The sequence below is a fragment of the Salminus brasiliensis genome, chromosome 1 (assembly GCF_030463535.1).
Source record: "Salminus brasiliensis chromosome 1, fSalBra1.hap2, whole genome shotgun sequence".
NCBI classification, from domain to species: domain Eukaryota; kingdom Metazoa; phylum Chordata; class Actinopteri; order Characiformes; family Bryconidae; genus Salminus; species Salminus brasiliensis.
Genome location: NC_132878.1, coordinates 72,650,533 through 72,676,648, shown reverse-complemented (window position 1 = coordinate 72,676,648; position 26,116 = coordinate 72,650,533). Strand labels below are relative to the sequence as shown.

At 38.5% G+C, this 26,116-nt stretch overlaps 1 protein-coding gene across 4 annotated transcripts in view; it reads right to left on the bottom strand.

Moving 5' to 3' along the window:
• Positions 1–3,594: 3,594 nt before the first annotated feature.
• sema5a (sema domain, seven thrombospondin repeats (type 1 and type 1-like), transmembrane domain (TM) and short cytoplasmic domain, (semaphorin) 5A) overlaps positions 3,595–26,116 on the bottom strand; it is a 192,529-nt gene continuing 170,007 nt past the window's right edge. For 3 of the 4 annotated variants that reach the window (XM_072688679.1, XM_072688672.1, XM_072688688.1), the window contains 5 exons: positions 19,244–19,414; positions 14,914–15,069; positions 12,096–12,140; positions 10,230–10,441; positions 3,595–5,433 (listed from right to left, as the gene is read on the bottom strand). In XM_072688679.1, coding sequence (XP_072544780.1) covers positions 5,314–5,433; positions 10,230–10,441; positions 12,096–12,140; positions 14,914–15,069; positions 19,244–19,414 — 704 coding nt within the window. In that variant the 3' untranslated portion in view covers positions 3,595–5,313. Of the gene's footprint in view, positions 5,434–7,059; positions 7,227–10,229; positions 10,442–12,095; positions 12,141–14,913; positions 15,070–19,243; positions 19,415–26,116 lie in introns of all 4 variants that reach the window. The other variant, XM_072688694.1, reaches the window with a different exon arrangement.

Sequence of the window (26,116 nt, the reverse complement as noted above, 5' to 3'; positions counted from 1 at the left end):
AATAAATGTTAATATAAAATCAATAGTCAATATAAAACAAAAGTCAATATAAAAATATTTTATTTTAAGTCATTTTGGAGCATTTTGATGTAAGCTTTTTTAAAACTAAAATTGTTTTTTTTTTAGCTTTTAAGTTTAAAAAAATTACAATTTGCAGGCAGGAATTGAATTAAACTTCAATGTAACCTAAGGACAAGGTGAGAAATAAAGTGTTTCTAAATGAATCATATTTCTGAGTGAATAAACATAATTATTATTAAATTGACATTTTCACTGACATAAGGGTAACACTGCAGGAATGGTGATGCATGTATGCTTCAGGCTGATTTTCTACAGTGAAGGTAAAGCTGATATTGATTTGGGCAGGTATCAATAACACACACACGCTAATGAAGCCTCCACGGGCCAATATTACTCTTAACAGCACAACAGCATTGATTTGTACCACTTCTAAATGAATTCCTATGCACATTGTTCCCTGTTTACTGCTATGTGCAATATTTCAGAACAGTTTACAGCCTGTCCAGGTATTTGTGTGCAGTGAAAATCGCTGGTGAAATTCCTCAGGGGATGTTACATGGGAATGTTGCAACTGTGGCTTTTTCAACGATTTGGAGAAACACGGGCACTTACGGCAGAGTGCTCGGTCAGTAGACAAATGTCAGAGAAAGTGAAGCTTCTTAGGTAAAGTGCTGGAACTGTGGAGTAAAGACGAAGGAGACAAATGAGGTTGTAAAGGTTTACAGGGAAAATAAAATCATTTTATGTAAGAAAAGCAGCCTAATGACCCAACCTTTCTGTACCCACTGGCATCAAACAGGCTGTTTTTGTTACTATGCCTTTAAGAATGATATATGTAAATGAGTTCTGTTCTGATTGGCTGTCCTGTCTTCTGTCTCCTTTGAAAAGCAGTAGGCCTGCTGTAGGCCTAACAGGTGCACTGTTAAAAAAAAGGTGCTACAAGTTGTTTCTTCAGCGATGTTTGAGCACTTTTTGTAAAGGAGTTGTGAGTGTGAAGAACCTTTAAATGGATAAAGAACTTAAGGACTTCTTTAAATCTTCACACATATCTCTCTTTATATAAAGATTTCTTCTCATTCTTCGCATTACTCAAAGAACCCTTTGTAGCACCTTTATTTTTAAGAGTGTGTATACACACACATATATATATATATATATATATATATATATATATATATATATATATATATATATATATTTATAAGCAATTCTCCATAATATGGGCTCTGTAAATCAGCTAAGGTCCTTGCACACAGTGGAAATGACAATATGTCAGGCAGCAGCCTTTAGCTTTGAGAGTGTATTGTACTCCGCTGTGTGGATATATGATATCATTAGCGTAGCAGTTATCTCTTTTTTATGATCTGAGGTTGCATAATGAAGCACTCTGCTAGATACTCAACAGTAGTTTCATGGAAGAAAATGCAATGGGTGAATGGACAGATGACTGATAGATTGCGTATGCAGTTATGCAGCGGCGCTCACTGCACTAGTCTGGAAGACACTGCCAAGATTAGTATGAATCAGGCTAAAAGGCTAAAAGTTTGAACAGTATTTTTTTCCTTTTTGAGGTTTCAGCCATTTAACAGTGGCCGCTTTATTAGAAACCACAATCTAGAACTTACTCACTGGTCACCTTATAAGAAACATCTACCTTGTACTTTTACTCACTGGCCACTTTATTAAAAACCCTACCTTCTACTTTTACTCACTGGCCACTTTATTAGAAACACCTACCTTGTACTTTTACTCAATGGCCACTTTACTGGGAACCCTATTGTGTACTTCCACTCACTGGCCACTTTACTGGAAACCCACTTGGTCAGTATGTCCGGATGTGTGATGCTGCGGTCAGGAGAGTGTCTTGCATCAACTGGCTCCATATCAAATTACCATACATCAATAGAAGGTCATAGCCAGGCCAGAGATAAGCGCGCACTACATTCGTCATCAGAGAAGATGCCTTGCACGATGCTACTGTAGTGAACACACATCCCTCTCTATAACATATGACCAGCACTTACCAAAACACGGCAAGGCCCTGAGGGACTGAGACAGTAATTTAAACTCCAGCGAACATCACGTCAAGGTAAACACTGATTGATTTCTCACTGCCTGTTGAAACTGCTCTGGAATCAGCGGCATCAGCACTTTTGGGCTCCTCACACGAACACTCCTGGAGTTGATTAATTGTAGACACTCAATTACCCTCTCACACAGATGGCCCATCAGGTTGAAGGTTGATGAAAAGCAACGCTTCTGTGCTTAGCAATGTCAAAGAAATCTGAGTGACGTCACTGCAAAGTATCCTTCAGGCCTCCTTCACTCCCTCTGGGAGAAAGCAGCATCTATCACAGGCTGAAAGGGCTTGCTGTGTCTAAAGAGTTTAGATACTGAAGCATCTCAGTAAGTGTTTTTACATGAACACTAATAATGGGCTTGGAATATTCTCTGGTGTTTCTTACTACCCTTTAAACAACAATATTTACATCTAAAAAATCACAATTTATCCAGGGATGTAGTAACAAAGTTTCGTAGTGATAGCGCAAATGAACTGAAATCTGCAGTGAAGATAAACGTTTTCTGTCTGATGATAACAGACCAAATATAATGTGTAAGCTGTGTAGCCCAATCATTTCTCAGATAAAGATTTACATACACTGTACTTTTATATTTAGGTCTCTTTTTTTCTACATGGCAATCAGCCACTTATTACACATTACTGTCTAATAACGTAAAGCACAGTTTCCTAATTCTGCTCCTGGTTTCCCACAGCCAAGCACAGTACTTCAAGCATTTCTTGACTCTACTTACCTGGGTTAGATTATGAACTGACTACTAGTTCAGTTCACGGCTGGATCTAGTTGAGGAACTATTAAAAATAGTGCTCTGCAGGTCACCAGGAGCAAGATTCAGAGAAAAATTATTAGCCATATTAGCCATATTAACCATAAAATGCAGGCATGTCACAGGCATTAGCCAAAGTATTCATTTCAATTTTGGGTAATTTTACTCATGGTTACTTAGAGGAGAACACACTATAGACTTACTGTCATTCAGCTGCACCAACATTGTAAAAATATATATCTGCAACTGCAGAGCTGGATATGACATACATTTAAAGCAACAATATGTAATATTTTTTTACTCTAAATTACAGCTATAAAAAATCGTGACGCTCCACTGATTTGTATAGTGTCTCTATTGTTGCTACTCTGGCAGGACAGCTGCTATGTAACCCTGCATAACTGGAGTCATATTTGTGTAAAATCCTGTCATATTACTCTACCATGTCAATCCAAATGATTCTTTCACTTTCAAGGCTGGTTCTTTATCTCTCAGCTTGTAAAATGCATGCATGCTACAAAGGCAAAGGATCTCAAGGTGCGATTTGTGATCACTGCAGTGAATTACACACTCCATCTGTAGGGGGAGCCCATGAGCAAAGGAACAAAGACCATTTCTCCATAATGCTGCTTTAAAATAATCAAATCATTTAAGAACGTTTAAGCGTGCATATGCCTTTGTTTTGCAGGTTTCTTTATCCAAATGTACTCACTGAAAACGGTGAAGTATATGAAGCAATTTTAATTTATGCACATTAAAACAAGCGAACAGAACTTTTGCAGGTAAAAAAGAATTAGTAGAAATCGAACAAACAAAAACCCCAGCACTTTCCATCACAGGCGGTTGGTTATCTTCATGGAGAAATTCATTGACCCTTTTAATAATGAAGAACAAAGGCCATTACCTTCCCTTTTAGAAAATATGAACTTTGTGAAGTCGATGTGTTTTCACTGACAAAAACAATACTCGTTCTTGTGACCTCTCCTCCAACTTGTAAATATCTGAACAACACAAAATATGCTCATAGTATTCAAATTATCAAAGGATTAGAGTTATAAAAAAGGTGCTGTTAAAGTGGAATTGGAGTGTTACATTCTCTCTCCTTCTCTTTTTTGTGTTTTACATACAACCGAACGTTAACATGATTATGTTGATGAAACGCTGGGTTAAGGTGGGGCGAACTAACACTGCATTATAATAGTTTGATCTACAAAAGCTACACAGACATACAGTTAATGTTGAGTGTAACTGTACAACAAAAACACTGATATTCTGACCACGGTTAATAACTCGGCTAACAAAAGCCTGAAAGAGACACATTTGAACACGTTTGCCAGACACCAAAGTATCTACATCTTGATTGTCTGGACTTTGTCTGATGTGCCCACTTGCTTCTTCTTTTTCTTCTTCTTCTTCTTTTTTTTGGACAGGTGAATACACATTTCCTGGCCACTTTATCGCAAACCCCTCATGTCCTTGTGTCGCCACTTTGCTGGTGTAGTTAGAGACTGTACCCCATCTGTTGATGCACAGTTGGTGTTAGCCATCCTCTAGCCTTTCACTAGCAGTCATTTCCTGACCACAGAGACACTCTTAACGTGGGTGGTGGACCCACTTTCAACCTAACAATGACACTAACATGCAACATTGCAACACTGCAGTGCCTGATAAACTCCTACACTACAAGGTTGGTGTCACTGCTTTGCTGAAAACAAACCATCCAAAATAATATCTGGACAACAGCTGCCCTGTGGTCAGAAAAGGACCACTGATAAATGGGATTAAGTGGAATTGATGAACTGTGCAGCAACAGATGGAGCTACAGTCTGAAACCGTACACCTATATATTGGAGCTATAAAGTAGGTCCAATATATAAACTAGCCAGTGAGTGGTAGTACAAGGTAGCTGTTTCCAAAAAAAGTGGCCAGTGAGTGTATTCTGGGCACTAATACAAGACCTTGGGAAGATGCCAACTCAGCAAAGCAGACGAAACTGTCCATAAACGCAAACAACCATGCGAATGAATGAAGCGACAATAAAGAAAAAAAAAACATTTTGGGATGAAATTCATGCAAAAAAATAAAAGCGCCAGTGTTTCTCCTCAACGCCAGGCATTTTCTCCGAGAGTTCACAGGAGTCACATACTGATTAAATCACCTTTTTAAAAAGTTTTTAAAACATTTCTCCAGCCCTGGAGATGTTGTTCTTGCCGCTCTTCATGTGTAAGAGTTTTCAGAGTAGAGGTGGAATTTATCGTCCAGAAGAGCGGAATGTTCTTTGTTAGCTTGAAGATAGTTCGGTGGAAGGTGGACAGGTGATGTTGAAATGGTCCCACAAAAAACGTCAAATAGCAAATCACGAAGCAGAAAAAAAATTAGACTGCATGTACCAGTCGCAGTGTTGAAACTGCGCAATTAAGGAGTGCTGGCCATAGAAACCCGGCTTTAATAGTCGTCGTAGGTGTTGACGTCTGTGAAGTAGGCGTTGGTGTATGTTTTTCCAGCGAGCTGAGGATTAAAGTATTTATTTCTTTCCTCCAGGATCAAGTTATTCTTATTAAAAGCCTGTAAATGAGAGAAAAGTGTGTGGTAAGTAGGGTTCTTAATTATTTATCATCTTTAAATAATGGGAAACAACACATTCACAGTGAAAAACAACATTACAGCATTCAACTGTCAGTAAAACACACACAAAACACACAAAACAAAGAAAGAATGTGTGGCTGTAATGAAAAAAAAAATGCTAGCTGAAATTGGTTAAAATTTTTAAGAGAGACTGCTTGCACCAGAAAGGGCTTACTAGTTTATTTGTATCTTTAGTTTAAAGCAACCTTTTAGCAAACAGTAAAAGAGTACCATTTTATACACTGTACACAATCTAGTATAACAGGACCAGTTGTGAAACTGCAGATGTTCACTCTTATTTTAGAAATAAGTAATGAATCACTAAGTAAGGAATCTCTGTAAAAGCATCAATGTCAAACAATGTCTTCTATAATAAAAAACAATCTGATTGTTGTGAAATGTATGACATGCTTCTACTGATAGTCCTGTGCAATTTACAGGCTTCTATTATTATATATACAGGAATCTAGTAGTCTGTCATTAGGGTTCAATATTAATTAAATACTAGAAATGATAATTTTTAGAGTGATATAAACTGATGTGTGTGTTACAGTCTCTCATTAGGGTTGAATATTAATATCACTCTAAATGTAGGTATTGTGATATAAACTGAGGTGTGAGTTACAGTCTCTCATTAGGGTTGAATATTAATAACACTCTAAATGTAGGCATTGTGATATAAACTGAGGTGTGTGTTACAGTCTCTCATTAGGATTGAATATTAATAACACTCTAAATGTAGGTGTTGTGATATAAACTGAGGTGTGAGTTACAGTCTCTCATTAGGGTTGAATATTAATAACACTCTAAATGTAGGTATTGTGATATAAACTGAGGTGTGTGTTACAGTCTCTCATTAGGGTTGAATATTAATAATACTCTAAATGTAGGTATTGTGATATAAACTGAGGTGTGTGTTACAGTCTCTCATTAGGGTTGAATATTACATTTGCATTTATGGCATTTAGCAGACGCTATCCAGAGCGACTTACAAGGTAACTCATATTACAGAGGTGGGCCAGTGTAGTGTTAGGAGTCTTGCCCAAGGACTCTTATTGGTGTAGCGCAGCACAGTCACCCAGCCCAGGAATCAAACCCCAGTCTCCCACATGGTGTGGTAGCTCAGTGGCAGGTAGTGGTGTTATCTGTTGCGCCACACCAACCACATTCTTAATAACACTCTAAATGTAGGTATTGTGATATAAACTGAGGTATGTGTTACAGTCTCTCATTAGGGTTAGCAGTGCATAAATTTGTGAATTAGATAAATGGCACACTCAGTATGAATGTGAAAGAAACAATAAAAGAAGCCATGGAAAAAGTGTCTGATTTGGAAATGTGGCAAATGACAAAGAGCATTGAAAGAGAAAGAAAGAAAAAGAAATGCAACAACATGCAACTCTATGTTTGCGTGACGTAGCCATTCCACAACAACACCAACACAGAATGAACAAATGCTACACTGCCTTCTCACAAGCCTTGGTTGCTGCCCTGTGGAATGGTATGGGAGATGGAGAAATAATCTGGACTTTGGATGCATGGGCACGCACACCTGCCAAAACGTACACGAGGGTGACGGGGGGACGGAGACGGGATTCGCAAGAGGAGAGGAGAGGGCATGTGCTGTTGGAGAGTTAGTAGAAAATCTCCAGGCCGCGGGCCACGCCAGTGTTAGTGGACAAAGGCTGGCGCATGCTGTGGTCATCCAAAGGCAACAGTACGGAAACATCAGGCTGAAAAGAGGAAGGGAGCAGAGTCACGTCCAAAAAGACACGTCCCAACACACCACCTACAGCCTACTGCTCCACATGCTCCATGGAGTTTAATCAATAATCCACTTTCACATCTCTCACAGATAGGCAACATTTAATTTCATTTGTGGATCAACATTTACCCAAAATATCATAGACAATAGTGGCAACTCTCATTTTAAAGGAATGCAAATGTTTTGGTAGACTATTGCCTCTCTCTCTCCCTCTCTCTCTCACCCTCTCTCTCTCTGATAACCAATCAGAGCATAATTTGCCTGCTGAAGTCATGTATCATTCTGTAGTTGGTGTCATGCTCAAATAAGGAGTTCTGGGTCAATGGATTTTTTTCACTGCTGCACTCTCACCAAAGTGTCACAACAACAACAAAAAAACTTTGACAAACAAACAATACCTAGATGTGTCATGACCGAGAGCTGGCTGGGTTTAATGTGGACAACTTGTGGCCTGAGTTCAAATATCATACTAAATGTGGCCCACAGTACACTTGCTATTGCCATGTTTGACTTGTAAGTGTTGTAACTGGACTGTACTTGGTCTCGATTGTGGGTAATTATTTAGTTTTACTCAGTTGTTCAATTGTAAATGTCTAACAAAACACATCTTTCTCTTCTATACTGGATGTTGGTTTTCATCAAAGCCAGCGTAAGCCTGTGGTTCCATGGTAGAACGACAGGGTTTAGCTTTTGTTGCAATATGTACATCAGTTAGTTGTTAGTTATTTATGATTTTAGTAAAACTTCAAGTAAGAACTCATGAAAGTAAGATTACTACTAAACCTCAACAACTACTATACACACCAACTGTGGTCTAAAACTGTCAAAGCCTCTTAACTCCCACACTAACCAAACTTTGCTGGCTGGTTTAGGTCACGTTAGGGCTTGTTTACTCCTGGCATTACCATGCCTTTTTGGTGATTAGGCTTCACTTGTCTGCATCAAAAGCCAATTACCATAGGATCACTCAAGCCACATTCAAACCACAAGTGGGTACACTGTAAATCATGCTAATTTACCAGTAGATAAGAGCAGTATTACAGAGTTTGTTTCTTTGCGGTTAAAAAATAGTCGCATTTCCTAATAGAGCCGTTACAAGAATGCAAAAATCATCTATCGGTCCACTAAATTGTATCGGTCCACTAAATTGTAGAACTCGTACTTTACAGGATATAAAACGGAAATATCAATGTGTTGAAAAGTTAAATCAGATATCATCTGGTGATGCTGAGGACGCATTTTAATGAAAAGTGTCCAGATATATCCAAAGTAGATCCAGATACTATCCAGATACAAAACGCCTGTTAATGCCAGATGTAAACAGACCCTTAGTGAGGTTGCCACTCTTATGATGTCAGTTCAACATACAGGAACATTTGTATTTTGATACACAGCCAAACATGTTGGTTTGGAATAATTTCCATCAAAAGTGGTATTTTTTCAACTGAGACAAGAAACCAAAGTTTCTAAGATCAGTATGACACCAACCACACAATAACAGCACTAAAGAATCTTTAACCTCTTAACTCTAAATGATCAATATATTTATTTTTGGAGCTTTTTGCTTAATATATTAAAGTTTAATGTCAATTTTAATTAAAAACTCCTAACCTAACACCAGTAGTAAAAACTTACCCAGGCAAGACTCCACCTAAATTCATCCATCTAAGTAACGTCAGCCAAATGTCATAAATGTAAATGTAGTCCTACTTTACAATCAAACACAACAGTTTTCCATTAATATCTACCACCCTGAAACGTGTCCCACACTGTCACAGATCTACTTTCTGACAGTTTTCTGATAAATTTTCACCATCTGTCACTTGTTCGACAGAGCTCGAGTGACAAGTTGTTGAGTTTTTTTACCCCGGCAGTTAGCATCACACATTTGCCTCTAATGTAGCTCACATAGATAACAAGTAATGGACGCTAATTAGCATGGTGCTAACTGCATATGAAGTAAACCATGTGGACTGTGACTTGCGTGAGATGTCTGATGTATGACTTACGGTTATATGTAAACATTGACTAAAGTAGGTTAGCATATCCAAAAAACAGCATCCTGAGTTTTATCCAGAATTTAGTCCATGTTTTTAGATATCGGTGTGCCATCCAGCATCAAAAACAAGTGTGTACTGATTATACAGTTAGGTCGTCATGCAGGCAAGAACTTTCCATTACTGGTTAACTACACTAGCCTTGTAGCTCCTTAAAACACCACATGTCCTGAACATGGCTGAGCAACCACAGTTGGAGTAAAGAGGAAACTGTGATTTTTAGCTGAACCTTCACTTTAATTGTCCTTGTAAACATGTCTTACTGATTCAGTGATAGTGGCGTATTTACTGAAAACCTATTCACCATTTTTCCATCATTTCATATCCTGACTGCTAGGCAAAACATAATATGTCCTTTGTTCACTTTTCCTCTATTGGGCTTCAGCCTGTAGTACACAAGAGTGATTACAGCAATGAAATGCTGCATACTGCTTAACACTACACTCTCTGAACTTGCAATGAGGGTGAGCTCTTCCTCTAATTAGCCCAGACCTGAGCCAAATAAAAGCTTAATTGCTCTGTTGACTGCGTCCGCAATAAAGCAAGAGCCTTTTCATAATCACTTTGCCTTCATCGAGCTACATCTGTGTCAAAAGACTCCACTTGTTCCAATCTCAAATTGATGATAATGAGCTCCATTCAAAAACAACAGTGAGCGCTCTCTGGGCAAAAAAGTGCTTGTTTTGGATCAGATCTCATTTTAAAAACACAGTGTTTATTGGCTATAATCCTCCCTGAGCAAGGAACACACAAGTTGGGGAGTTCGCTCTCCACTTATGAGAAAGCAGTGTATGAGTAAATGAGTGTATTTAGACAGAAATGGCACGCTACAAGACAGGATTTACACACACATAGACCATACACCGGTACCTACGGCTACATCTATTTTCGAGCAGCGCAGAGGATTCACTGACCTTAATAGCTTCCACCGAATCGTATTTGTCCAGTTTGTTGATGTGGTTGGTGATGCTGGTGTTAAGAGGTGCAGCAGAGATTGGGTGGATGACTGTTGCGTCATGGGACTGCTGCTGGTACCTCTGGCAGTAGGTGTACACCAGTAAAGTGACCAGACAGCCCAGTATAGAGCTGCTTAAGCCCACAGCAATCATGTGGAAAACGTTGAAGTCTGTGGACAGAAAAGAAACTCAGTTTTCACCAGCAATAACAAAAGCAAACAGATGTTTTATATAAATTATTTCTGATTTGTGGGTTTTACTGAAACAGGTGGACATATTTTATAAGAAGATTTAATTATTATTGAAACTTGATGAACAAACACACTCTAAAACTAAGGACAGGCTCTTTGGAGCAGTCGTTTTATAGTGGTTCCCAATAAAAAACCTTCAGTGGATGGTTCTCTAAAGCACAATTTTTGAGTATGAGGAACCTTTTAAAGTGTAAAAGACTCTCCATTTATTATTAAGGGTCATTACAATTTACATTCAGTCCGGTTATCATTTAGAAAACGTTGGTGTGGGTTGTATGGGTGTGTTGTTGTGTGTATGGTTTTGTTTTACAGGAAGAAAATGTTCTGTTGGACAATCTCCCTATTCATCTCTTTTTGACATAGTTCAAAAGTTCCTTTTATATTGTGTGAAAAAGTCATTTTGAAATGGTTATAATAGTTATAATAATAAGTTTATAAGTTATAATAAGAATAGTTGCCTTCACCTATGAAGTTAGGACCAACAAATAAAAAACATATTAGAAATTTGTGAAATAAAAGGATACATAAAGTATAATTAGGCTTTGCTAAGGAATTCACTGTAAAACTGCAACATACAATGTAAATAATCTAAAATCTCTGATACAAGCTTCATATGCTACAAATGTCAACATTAAAGTTCACTTAAGTAGCAGTAAACCCTGTAGGGAGGGATTGTACATTACCGCCAGCTTACTGCTACCACAACATTATCAGGCTTCATTTTATTCATTTGATGAGCTTCAACCAGAAGCACTACTAGAAATGATCATCATCATAGCATCAAGCATTCTGGAGATTAAGATTTCTGCATGAATCGCTGTTGTATAATGATATTTGTGAAGCTGGGAGAAGTTAAAACAAATTAATGAAGTAAAAACTGCTCAATTTCCCATCAAACATAACGACTACATTTATATAATCCATAGTGACATTTGTGCAACATCGTTGTGAAGGCACCCCTGGTCAACAATTCCTTAAATCTAAACATTTTTTCATGTTTTAGACACAATTTCTATTTATTTGGTAAACATAACATACTGAAAAAATAAAACCACCCATTTAGTGTGTTCTATATAACACACTGCTGTTGTTCAGTGAAGCACATAACAAGTAATTATGCTTTAAATGTAAAGAAGTGTGTCTCTGTGGAGAATGTGACTTATTTGTATTTACAGCATCAGCAATACATGTAATTTAACTACAGATGCCCGAACATTTGCATATGACTCTAACTGTGTCAACAAATATGCATCTATGTAACCAAATGTGAATAATTTATAATGTGACTATCATGAACAGCAGAACAACAATAACAACTCTCAACTTTTGCAACCTTATCTATTGTGTGGCTGCTCTGTGGAAAGTTTTTAGCTGATAAAGGTTTCTGTAGCAAACACCACACTGTCTAGACCACCATTTGATAAGAATACTAATAACAAAAGATCAGATCAAAGGGCATAACTAAAAGCTTAGGGGTCTGAGTTGCATCACCAAAGAGGAAAATCCTGATTATTACAGAATAAGAATTAAGAAATGAACTAAACAGACCATTCGACACTGAAGAAATCCTTACCTCCACAATATCTGTCTTCATGACTAGAGTGTGCGACAGAAATCTCTGAGGAAGAAAAGATACAAAACACGAACTGTTAAGCCTGATAAGACATGTTCACACTGGTAATAATGAATGTGGCAGCCTTCTGGCACACTATTTTAGACATAATTAAAAGTCATGATGTGCCATATAATGTAATATTTGTTAAGTCTTTTAGGAAACACTTTATTTGAAGGATGCTGTTATAGAGACTTCATGAGACAGATGAATCCCAAATGACCCGAAGTAGAAGCAGAGCCAGTGTTTTTAACCTATTCCTTCCATTTAATCTGCTGGTCTTCTTCAACAACACCATCATTTCTCAGTGCTGTCAATATGTAAAGAATATACCAAGAGTCTAACTAACAAAGCTGACAATTCATAGATCAGATACATAAAACTGCATTAAACGTATGCACACATTATAATGACCAATGCTTCACAAAAAAGGACCCACAGATAAAATAAAGTAACTGTATGTGGAAAGAACGTAACCATCCACTGTAAAGAGCCAGACAGATAAAGAGTGAAAGGAAAATTATCCAGACATACAGGAAGTTCCACAACTGCATGTTTGCTCTGCTTTGATGACTTTAATTCTTCTTTTAAATCCTGACAGGGCAGCAGAGCGAGCTCTCCTCAATCAGTATCTGTGTTTAATCTGATCGGCTGAGCTGCTGGAAGTCGCTGATGTAAAATAATGGATACTGAATTATATATTAATGCTCTGAAATCCTTTTCAGGAAAGTCAACCTCTTCTCAACTACAACCATGGTGCTCAATTGTGCTTATATATGAGCTATATCAGCAGACATCAAGATTGACCTGTGAGACCAAACATGTTTAAGAACTCTTGTCCTCTAGTAGACATTCCACCAGCAGAATGGTAATCGACTGGATTTTTTCTATTACTAGCTTCAATCTGCCACCACATGAGTTGCAAAATGTGCATGTCCTCATTGGCAAAAGTACAACTTATCAGCACACATAATCTAAGCTTTCAACAAGCTACTGCAATACCATTACATGAGTCTTCTTTTATTTTGGCATAAACTGATTTTGCATAAAAGGGACCACAGAAGCTCATTCAGAGAACAGTTTGTACTGGTAAGCACTTGTTTTACGATAAAATGTGAGTGATGTTTGACTTTCTATTCATTTCTGTTCATTTTCTTGTTCAGAATGAGAATTTTTTGAACACTAACAGAATGTGTGGGCATTTGGTACCTTTATTACAGATCAAGTAAATGCAGTGACATTATACACTGTTATTCTATATTGCTCTTTATATATGTTTTATACTGATATAAATTACTAACATCACATGCAAATGACCAAAATGGGTGGAAGTGTTAGGTATCACAGAAACAGTAAAGTTGGTAATCCTCAATTTATGAATTAAATTATTTGTTAGCACAATGATATTTGCTGCTAATGCCACAGTACATCTGGTGGTGCATATTATGAATCTTGCCCACAGATTTGTACCATTTTAAAACATGAATTATAACAAATTTCACACATCAGTGGCCTATTATTCTTCATCTAATGAAAAGAACACCAGCTCAAACTGTGTTCAAATGATTGCAATCAATTTAAAGTTAAACTGGATTAAAATCATTAAATATATATTTTAGTAATAATTGATCATTGTTTTCTGTTTTTCTTTTTTTATTAATTTTTTTCACAATGTCGCACTTTTGCTTACCCTAACCTAACCTCCTGTGTTTTGGCTTTTTTTTTGTCCTTGAAGGACTTTAGGGTAGTCATATTGCAGCATGTGTCTGCTTGCTTTAGCTTACTCAGGTAAAAAGCTATATATCTGCTATAACTGGATAAATGTGAAAATGAACAAGACTCAGGGAGGAAAAACAATCTACAGAAAAGGAAACTAAATGATAAAGCTACTTTCATTACTGTGAGTCCGCTAGACTGGGCTATTTCAAACTAACCTTTCAGCTCTTTCAGATAAGTGCTTTACATCATACAATAAACAGAATGAAACTATTTATTTTAAATGGCACATCATACATCACACTCCCTTCCCCTATATACACAAGTGAGCCCTATTCTAACCTTCATCCTTACAGTGCTTTCTCACGCTGGCCAGCGTGTATAAACTGGTAGTATCTCAGCTTTCCTTCTTGTTAATGAATGCAAATGCTTCGGAAAACATATTCCTGTAATGCATTTGTTCGATCAGGCCTCTTAGATGAGAAAAACGATGAGTCGCTAATAAGTCTAGCGCCGCTGCAATCAATGATTTGGCGTGTCTCGTGTTACTGCCTGTCAATAAGAGGAGATACTTGTTTGTACTAAAGTCGATACAGACCATGCTGTGCTGTCTGAGTGTGTGTGTGTGTGCGCGCGTGTGTCTACGTAACTGTTTTCATATATTTTCAGGACAAAATGTCCTTACTTTTGTAAGTGTTATTTACAAAGTATATAATTAGTAGTTTTACTATAAAATAGTCAAACTAAAAGATGTTTGCAAAACCGTTTGTTTTTGGCCCATGAGAAACATGATGAAATATTTTTATACATAATATATAATACAATACAGTACAATAATATATCTACATCTACATAATATAATACATACGGACACATTATTTTATAGTTATCACATATATAATACAGATGGGGAATATTATTGTACATTATGCATTATCATGGGTACATTGTACATTATTGAGCATATTATTAATATTTTGTAATGATACTTTATCATTTTGATGATATACATAATACATATGGGACATCCTGGCATTGTATAAAAAGAAACCCGAGTGCCCACCTGGGATGTAGTTGGAGTCAGACAGGCAGGCACGGCTCTCGCTGCTGTTTCCTGCACACTGGTTACCGGTGGGAAAAAGAACGTCACAGTGACGGAGACGCACCTGAACACCCGAGGAGTCGCAGTGGGACCACTCAGACCAGTCTGACCAACTCTCTGTGGAAATAACAATGGCAGTTGTTTAATTGTTTTTACATGTCATATGCACTCCAGCTTCTGATTTTTGATACCTACCCATTCTCCTTAAAGTAGCTGAATTCACATTAATTCATTAGGGGGGTGTCCCCTAAGCAACTCATTTCACTTTAAATGGAACAGAAAACAGAAAACAATAGAATTCATTCATTAAGATAAATTCTGGTCAATTTTAATACATGTATTAATTCAATGTTGACATAGTTTTAGTTCATGTCTAACAACCATGCTCGTTGGTTGTTTTTTTTTTTTAGTTTTTTTGAGTCTGGCCACAACTGTACCTAGAAACAAGGTTTACAGATCTTAACATTAGATCAAAAAGAAAACCTGTCAAATCGTTGTTTAAGACACTTTAATGAACATCAGTGTCATCAAAGAGTGTTGAAGAAAAATACAACCAAAGCATTAACACACAGCTGCTTTCTCAACACTAAACCTCACCTATAAGTGTTTCTTTGTTTCCAAAGGGTTAAGATCTCGAAACCTTGTATCAAGGTACAGTTGTGACATAGTTTCAGTTAGTTCAAGTCTAACAACCGTGCTGGTCGGTTGTTTTTTAAGATAAGAGAGATAAGATAAGATAGTCCTTTATTAGTCCCGCAGTGGGGAAATTCATTTTTTAAATGTATTGTAAAATTACAGACCAGTAATGCTGTAATAATCAGAAAGGTCTCGTTGGAATAGCAGCAGTTCATGTAATGTAATTACAACTCTATTACATAAGTAATTATCTGAGAGAGAATATGCTATCACAGCAGTCAGAATTCACCTGTCTAATTATGGGTCAAAAGCCTTACTACTGTAAGAACAGTAAAACTGAATACATTGCTGTGGGGTATAAAGTACACACACTCACTGTGTGGCTGTCTTTAAAGGTTGTATCTTGGTGTATCGAATCCATGTTCTATGTAGCATTTAACACTTACTAACAACAAATGGCTGATCTTTTAGATCACTTACACACATACACACACACACACACACACACACACACACACACACACTCTCTCTCTCTCTCTCTCTCTTCATTAGTATTCTCCTCTATGGTGCTCTGTGTGATAGTAATGAATGGTGTGACAGGTAGAGGCGAACACAGCTAATAAAAGGTCACTGTGTAGCTTCACTCTGGCCGAGGCTAATGGATGGACTGACATTTGAATACAGTAGTCATCCCCCTTCCCCAACAGCACTTCAGGGTTTGACTCGCCCACTTTTCTCCATTTGCCTCCCTCACTCCCTCCCTGTTCTCCACACACTCGACTCCATCATTCCTCTTTTCTATAAAGCATGGTGTTTTGATTTTCCTCTTTTCCCCACCAGCCTTGCCTTTCTGCTGTGTATTAGGACTGAAGCGACAACCGGCAGAAAGTGCACAAAGAGCCCGTACAGGCGTGTAATTTCACCATCCACAGAAAACGAGTGTGCTCATGTCTTTCTGAATACGTTAGCACGTCTCTGTGGGTAAACAGTATGAAGTTACATTTTCATGCATTTGAATGAACTGTTTATTCTGCATATGCAGGTTTTCGAGTGCCAGCAAATGCGTGTGCACGATTACGGCACCTGTATGACATTTTTTTCTATTTGAGGCAAGTACATGATGCATATGGATGGACGTGCGTATCAGTAGTGATGTATATATACATCAGTGTGAGGGTTGTGGGTGATTGTAAATGTTTGTGCACATACTGTAATCACAGGTGTGTGGGTGTATCTTTGTACGTTCGGGTTTGCACTGGCATGTATATTTTTGACCCTGTTTGCAATATTTTGTATTAAAGGACTGTCACTTAACATCTGGACACAACTGTACCTAGAAACAAGGTTTACAGATCTTAACATTAGATCAAAAAGAAAACCTGTCAAATCATTGTTTCAAGACACTTTGATGAACATCAGTGTCATCAAAGAGTGTTGAAGAAAATTACAACCAAAGCATTAACACACAGCTGCTTTCTCAACACTAAACCTCACCTATAGGTGTATCTTTGTTTCCAAAATGTTAAGATCTCGAAACCTTGTATCTAGGTACAGTTGTGGTTAGAAGTTCTTTTTCTAGAAGGTTTTATAAACATAAATAACATATCTTTAATACAAAACTATGCATAGTCAAAAATATACATACACCACACCTAATAACATAACCTTTAAGCACAGATAGGGTTGAGGTCAGGACTTTGGGTTAGCCATTCCAAAAGCTTAATGTTGCCTGTTTTATCAATTCCACAACCACCTTTGATGTGTGTTTGGGGTCATTGTCCTGAACCCCCATCTGTGTCTAAGGTTCAGCTGAATGCTGAAGACTTTTCACTCTTCATTATTTCACACATTTTGTGCAATGTACCAGTCTAACTGACAGTAAAACAGCCACACAGTATGATGCTACCACAACCATGCTTAAAACTGCCATCCTCTCCCCAACATACTACTGGCAAACATCTAGTCCTTGGACAAAAATGGGAAAAAAGGGACTACTTTATTATCTGCCTTGTAGAGACATGAATGTAGCCGAAATTCCAGACCAAGCCATTGAGCCGACAGGGTTGTCCTTGCACTGTGCAGACAGAACAAAGGACCTCTCCAGGAAACGGAGGTGGTGTATGTTTTCTGATTAACAATACTTGGTGTGATCGGAAGAATGTGTATACAACCCCAGCAGGCTCACACGGACCAGACACTCTGGAAACTGTACAAGCAGAAAGCCACGCACCCGGAGGCTGCATTTACTGTTGTTGGGGACTTTAACAAAGCAAATCTAAAGGAACGTAGCACCCAAGTTCTTTCAGCACATCTCATAGAGACACATAAAGCCCTCCCCTGACTTCAGTTCAGCAAATCAGATCAGTCCTCTGGCAGCCAAATGTGAATACAGAGACAAAGTGGATGCACAGTTCAACCTCACTAATGCCAAAAGCATGTGGCAGGGGTTCACACAATCACGGATTTTAAGGTAAACTCTTGCTCCATGGTTATCACCAGTGCTTCACGTTCAGATGAGCTTCGTTTCGAGGTAAATCACATCGCGCCCCTGGAGAGAGCCCCCTCCACCTCGGAGTCCATCCTACCTTCTCCAAAGCTGACATAAGCAGATCCTTTAAGCATGCCAACACTCGCAAATCAGCTTGCCCAGAGAGCATACCCGGAAGAGAGCTTAAAGCATGTGCCAATCAGTTAGCTGAAGTCTAATTATGCCATTGCCTCTGCATAATGCCCTCTTCCACCTGGAGAAGAATAAGATGTATGTGAGAATGCTGTTTGTGGACTACAGTTCAGCATTCAACACCATCATTTCCCCAAGGCTTGACATGAAGCTCTGTTAACAGTTCTCTGTGCAGCTGGATCCTGAACTTCTTGATGGGCTGACTGCAGGTGGTCAGGATAAGCAGAATCCCATCCTCTTCACTGACCTCATCGCCGGAGCCCCTCAGGGTTGTGTGCTCAGCCCACGTCTGTACTCCCTGTACACCTACGACTACACAGCCAGACACAGCTCCAATATCATCATTAAATTCGCAGATGACACAACAATCATGGCCCTGATCTCCAACAATGACGATTCAGCTTACACACCTGAACCAGCCGCTTCCGAGACAGCTTCTACCCCCCAGCCATCAGGCTGCTGAACAGCTAGTAGTCCGATGTATTAGTCTAGTCCATCACAAAGCTATCTCACAGGTCTCATCACACAAGATATCTCATCACACCTCCATCTCATACAAACACTCTGTGCCCTGCACTTACTTGCTTACTGGAACTGTAACCAACTGCTCAGTCACACTGCACCCACCAAAGACTTCTTCCCACTTACACTACACTTAAATTCACATCTTATCCAATGTCTATATATAAATAGTAATGTAAACATCCCTATATTTCACAGATTGTATATTAGACTCGTACATATTAGTGTAATAAAGTATGTATTACACTAATAGTGTTGTGTACACTGTTTATTTACCTAATACCTAAGTTAATGTGTTTTTACTACTGTGAGAGATTATGCACATAGGGTTTTTCACTTATGGCTGTTGTCACTCATTCTGCCCCAAAATAACAGTTAAAGGAAATCACGGAAAGCCCAATAATGCCATGACATCCATGTACATGATAAGTCTGGTAGTTGATATGTGTCTACCTGGACAAGGCTGTGTGTTACATAGGGCCTCTTCAGTATGCAGGCCGAGGCAGATGTCTCCCCCGTAGGCCGGCGGGGGGTTACTACAGGTTCTGGTACGAATGTAATGACCCCCGCCACACGTCACTGAGCATTTGGACCAAGGTGACCAACAGGACCAACTGCCATCCACTAGAGAGAGAGGGAAAAAGAGAGAGACCACAGAATTTCATTACCATTGTGAATCTGGCCCACTGTGTTGGGTAACATATAGCTTGCTTTAATTAAGACAAAAGAAGCAGAAAAAATGTAACTGTATAATCACATGGCTGCAAAGGAAAGCAAATGAATCAAAAGGAAACGAAAAAAACTTAAACAAACACAAACAACACTGATTTCTTGTGCAACATATGGATGTAAATTGTGCTGACTGTTCATGTTAATATAGATAGCAAATAAAGCAAATTATAAAGTCTCATTTGAAAACAAATAGAGGCCCAATGTACTATATTTGTCTAGTATTTGATAAAAGGCATACATATTTTTTACATGACTAACCTCTCTTCATCCCCTAGAATTAAACAGGCTGTTTTTTAAATGTGCCATTGAGACATATTTCTTGTGTAATAATAATGTGTGTTCTGAACTTCACCATGGAAACTGATGTAGGATGAATAGGTGGATATACAGTTTTGTGCCCTTGTGAAAATCAGAAAAATATCATTATCTGGACGATGAGTGCTTATTTACTCAGTAAGACACTAGTGTTACAATAAATACAAATGGCATTCATACAAGAATATATAAAGTCATATCAGAATGTAATGCCCACCCCTGTCAGCCAGTCAATTGAAGCAGAGTGCAAAGCTATTGTCATGGGCAAGGGATGCAATTTAATTGATGTCCAGAAGGGCATCTCGCTAACTTAATGGGATATTCTAGAGCTTCCATAGTGAATGTTTAGCGAGAATGGACTTCTCACACATTGAGAGCCTCCTAACGTCATAACAGTGTTGCCCCACTGGCTACTGATAGTGGTACAGAGCAATTGATAGTTCCTCTATACCTCTATAATAAACACCTTCCATCACCTAATACAGCCCATGCCACAACATCTTGCTAGTGTCATCCAAGCCAAGGGTGGTTATTATAACAGGTTGGACCACCAGGTAGGTAGTGGTCATAATATTTTGACTATTATGACTATATATATAATGCAAGTAATGCAAGTCGAGCCAAATCATGTTGAGGCAATCATCCCACAAACCGCTCAAGTAAACTCAGCTAATTGGCTTATGCAGTGTGTGTGTGTGTTATACCCTAACTAGACACAGGCAAAACTGCATCTTGCTTCCCAAACAGCTGTTTCTAATTAATATTGTAGAGCTGTAGATGCTTCGCTGTGGCAGGAACTGAATATGCCTTGGTCATGCACAGCACTCACCAAACAACTCATCCTAACTCTCAACACACTCAGTAATAAGCTTGAGTTTGTTGCTGATTTGCAATCTAATTTGAACTGTACAGAATGTACAATTAAAAACTACAGTAAAAATAAATATACTATCTATTTGTCTGTATCTATATATTTGTCCATCCGGCTCACCATCTGTTCTTGGTCCCCCTTGGTAAAAATATCTGTAACTGTGAACAGCTAATTAGTAAATAATAGATGTCCTGGTTTCCAAAAGACAAAAGAGATTGTAGACACTTTCCAGCAGGAGCTAACCCAGACCTTTATTTCTTGTTTGGGGTATTTTCACCCAGGCTTCTTGTTCTGTAAGATTGAGCCATCATGTAGGCACTGCTTTTTTAAGATCCACAGATTTCCGATTATGTTTAGGTTAGGGGACTGTGAGAGCCAAGGCAAATCCTTCAGCTTGGGCTCCTTGAGGTAGTCTGTTGTTGATTTTGAGCTGGGTTTAGGATCGGTGTATTCTTCTCATTATATATATCGTCTTTTATTTTCAGATTTTTACAGATGGCTTGATGTTTGCTTCCAAAATGTACTATTATTAAATCAAATCCATTATTTACTTTACCACTGAGCATGGGTGATCTAAACCCATGTTCTTTTCATAAAATTCTGCGCCCTTTTTTCTGCAAACATACCTTTACTCGTTGCGGCCAAATGTTATATTTTGACTTCATCGGTCCACAGGATAGGTTTCCAAAATGCATCTAGCTTTTTTTAGATGTCTTTGAAAACTTCTGATGCTGATTTTTGTGGTGAGGACACAGTAAAGGGTTTCTTCTGATTACTCTTTCATGAAGGTCATATTTGTGCAGTAGAACAGTGCACCACAATTCCAGAGTCTGATTAATCTTCCTGAAGGTCTTTTGCAATCAAACAGGGGTTTTGGTTTGTCTCTCTAGCAATCCTAAAAGCTGTTCTTTCAGGAAAGTCTCAGAAAGCTGACCTCCACTATTCCCGTTAACTGCCATTTCTTAATTACATAACAAATGGCTACCTGCAATTTGCTATATCTGTATTGTCATCTCTTGCTTTGTGTTATTTTGCTAGGCAGCTGCTTAAAAAAACCTTTGTCTGGTGATTGTTGGGACAAAGTGTGAGAAGTGAGAGTATTTCTAAAGCTTTAAAATTAGCATTACTTGGTCTTTCCTAAAGATAACTGCCAAAAAAACATAACCAACAATCTAATTAATGTTTGAGACATTGATAAAAGTTTACTGAGAGCTGAAATCTCTTGTACAGTAGACCAAAAAAAATCTCTTTGCATATTCCTGCTTACAAAGCTAAAGTCAGAGCACAGGGTCAACCATGCTACAGCACTTGAGCTTGACAGTGGCAGCTTAGTGGACACAGTCATCAAACCCACAACCCTGTGATCGATAACTCAGCACTCTGACCACTGAGCCACCACTGTCCTCATTGGTGTCTTGGGGTTCCCAATGTTTTGCACGGTGCTCCTTTTCTTTCTAAAACTGTACAAAACAGAAATAATAAACTGATCATGCTGATCTCTAGAAAATGTCATCTTTCACTTCATGCCTTTTAAAGATCACTTTTTAGTTTTTACTCATTTTACTATTTACAGTAACAGAATCTTTGACCAGGGGTGCCCAAACATTTGCATGTATCTGCATCTTTCTGTCTATCTGTCTGTATTACTGTCTATCTCTTAATCCACCCATCCAGCCATCATCTATATATTCATCCAACCATCTATTCATCGGCCTGTCTGTCCATCTATTTATCTAAATGATGGTAGCAGTGCGTATTTTCTGTCTGTTAAAGACACTAAGCTCTACAGCACATTTCTCCCTAATGTCCTGCCCCTGACCCCTGCGCTAATTAATAAGGGGAAAAAAAACCATCAGCACCGTGTTTTTCTCTTTTCTCTTCCCCCCTCTCTCTCTCCTCTCATGTAAATGAGCAGTGAACTCGGGAAGACGATCCGCGACAGCAGAGCTAACGACTCCTGCAAAACACTCGGCCACTTAGAGGTCTAATTAACTCAGTGTAAACACACTTATTCACCCATTCCACCCCACATCACATCAAAACAGCCAAACTCAGACAGGCCTGAGGACCTGCGATGTGCTCCTGACAGTTTCCTCTCAGTTACCTCTCCAGGAGTAGATTGTGATCGAAAATACGTTTGGTTTCGCAATGGAGCTTTGAGGCTGATGTAGCTATTGAGTAATGGATGCTAACTAGCATGGTACTAACTGCATTCCTAAAACATCACACAATTTTTATGTATGGGCTGATAGACTTGCGTGTGTGGTTTCTTACAGTGTATGACTCACCGTTATCTATAAACATGAACTAAAACATGGCAGATAGTAGGAGACAGTAGCAGGAGACTGTACTGTAGCCTGAATCAAGATGGCTTCTACAGTATTTAGTTGGTACTTTTGCCCATTTCTACAGAAAGTAAACGCGAATGTGATATTTTGTTGATTTGAACAAATCAACCAATCAAACAAAATCTTCTAGCATGAACTATATCTCCAAAACTGTCTATTGGAGACTTTATTTCTACACAAAACAAGGGGCTAAACAGCTAGAACTCTTCTTAGTGCTGCAATTTCTGTTTTCTGTTGGTACAAGATCATTATGGTTTTCAAAATGTCCCTTTTACAATCTCATTTGAGAGCAGAGCTGAATTACCCAACTTAGCAATTTGCAATGTACTCATTGAAGTTTTTCCCACACTACGAGTTTTCTCACTTCCTTTATAACAGCTGGCTACAAATAGGTGCATGTTTGTGACTCAGACACAGTCTCAGTCTTCAAATCTAGGCAGAAAACTCATTTGTTTAGTTCAGCTTTTGGTAATTATTGTTTCCCTTTAGATAAAGGTTGCAGATCCAGGGGTTCATGGACACAGGGAATTGTGGTAAACTGAGAAGCTGGATCTGTCGTCCCGCTGCTTGCAAGCAATCACTCAGGTTTGCGGATTGTGGAGTGGATGGATGCCAGTGTTTAAGGGTGCTCCTGTGTCTGTGTTACCTTCTGGCTCTCTCCTTTTTAATTAAGCTGTTATGGTCAAATCTGCCAGAGTCGTCAGCCACACATTAATGTCCGCAACTCACTGTATTTCATGAATATATTATAAATGAATTATATCTCGTTACCTTCTGCAAGCTAATAACTGCTCATTGGTCTGGCCTAACACTAATAAAAGACTGACCGCTGGGCTCCCCTGCTACCTGCATCAGACCAGTTGCCCACCATGTTGAAATGGTTACTTAACTATTTGCTTCTATTATTTATTTTACTTACTGCTACTATTATTATTACTATTACTACTAATATTTCTACTACTATTAATATACTTATTATTAACCATTACTTTAAACATTATTTTCATTATTCTGACCATTATCTACTAGGATTATATTCATTAGATCATATTATGCTTATATCACCACAGCTGAGCAAAAAAGTCATTCTCCAGCTCTGGGGGAGTTTTTCCTTGCCACTGTCACCCTTGGCTTGCTCACCGAGGGTCTTCATGTTTTGTTGATCTCTTGTCCTATTACTGGATTCCTGTAAAGCTACTTTGTGACAACAGCACCATACAAACATTGTATTACATATTAATTTACATTTCAAGTGAAAAAGAATTTGCTGTTGTGGTCTGAGGGTGTCCATGGTTAAAAAACAGTGAACATAAGAAAGTGGTATGTAAGAGACAGCAAAGAGCCGATGTCTTGAGGTTAACTTATTAGCCCAGCATGGACAATTGCTGCTTACTGCAACTCTGTTTCCTCAAACAGCGACTTCACTTAAAACAGGTGACCTAAGTAACTGTGTTACTTCATAAGACCAATAAATTAAAAGGTAGAACTATTTTAATGTCCTCTAGTATGGAAGAATTTAAAGGTTAGATTTGTGTAAGGAGAGCCTGACGTCTGAGCAAATTATCAATTCCCAACAGTCAGTGGCTACAGATGAGGTGTATGATGAATCCAGAGTAGATGCTCTCCTCACTTTATTATGAGGGAGGAAAAGAAAATCAGTCTTTTTAGAGCAGCTTTTAAAGAGTTGGGAGCGTTGCGCAGGGGTGTAATTGAACTTCTCCATGGGGTTTTGTCATCCTTGCTGTAATTTCTCTATCGGAAAGTGACAGATCAGTCAATTTCTGCCGCCGTATGACTGATCATTCCATCCGAGCCCACAGCAACAGCAGAGAAGAAAAGATTCATTTATTTCAGAAAGGGACCGGTGGCAGCTGAGAAACTTCTCTTTTTCTCTCTTTCAAACTACAATAAACGTCTGACATGCTTTCCAAAAGGCCTGTCAGTTCAAGTCCCAGCTGGGCCTTATAGGCTCAAACATGATGCACTGAGGACTAATAGTGTGTGAGAAAGAGACTCTTCGTGTATGCTGCCCATCAAAACTTAGTTTCTTTTAAAGTTAATGCTGGATTTTCACTGCTTTCACTGCTATGGTCAGTCTTTTCAAGAGTCAGTACGTCATATCCACTACAGATGCATTTTACATTACTGTTAGTTTGCTGAATTTAACATATTGAAAAAACACATCAAAGGTTTAATTAGTAAATTTTTTCATTCATTTTAAATTCATAAAATAAATAGGAATTGTACTGAAAATGTGCAGAAAATGGTAAATCTGTTTCCTGTAGAGGGTTTGTTCCCTTATTTACACTTAGAAAATCAACAAAAGAAAAGTGTCAACATTTTCTTTATATAATGTCTATATATAATAACTTCTAAACTCCTTTCGTGTACTTCCACTCATTGGCCACTTTCTTAGAAACCCTAACCTTGCACTTCCACTCACTGGCCACTTTAATAGAAAACCCTACCTTGCACTTCCACTCACTGGCCACTTTCTTAGAAACCCCAACCCTGTGCTTCCACTCACTGGCCACTTTCTTAAAAACCCCAACCCTGTGCTTCCACTCACTGGCCACTTTATTAGAAACCCCTACCTTGTACTTTCACTCACTGGCCACTTTATTAGAAACCCCAACCTTGTACTTTCACTCACTGGACACTTTATTAGAAACCCCTACCTTGTACTTCCACTCACTGGACACTTTATTAGAAACCCCTACCTTGTACTTTCACTCACTGGACACTTAATTTGAAACCCCAACCTTGTGCTTTCACTCACTGGCCACTGTCTTAGAAACCCCGACCTTGTAGTTTCACTCACTGGACACTTTATTAGAAACCCCAACCTTGCGCTTCCACTCACTGGTCACTTTCTTAGAAACCCCAACCCTGTGCTTCTACTCACTGGCCACTTTAATAGAAACCCCTACCTTGTAGTTTCACTCACTGGCCACTTTATTAGAAACCCCAACCTTGTAGTTTCACTCACTGGCCACTTTATTAGAAACCCCAACCTTGTACTTTCACTCACTGGACACTTTATTAGAAACCCCTACCTTG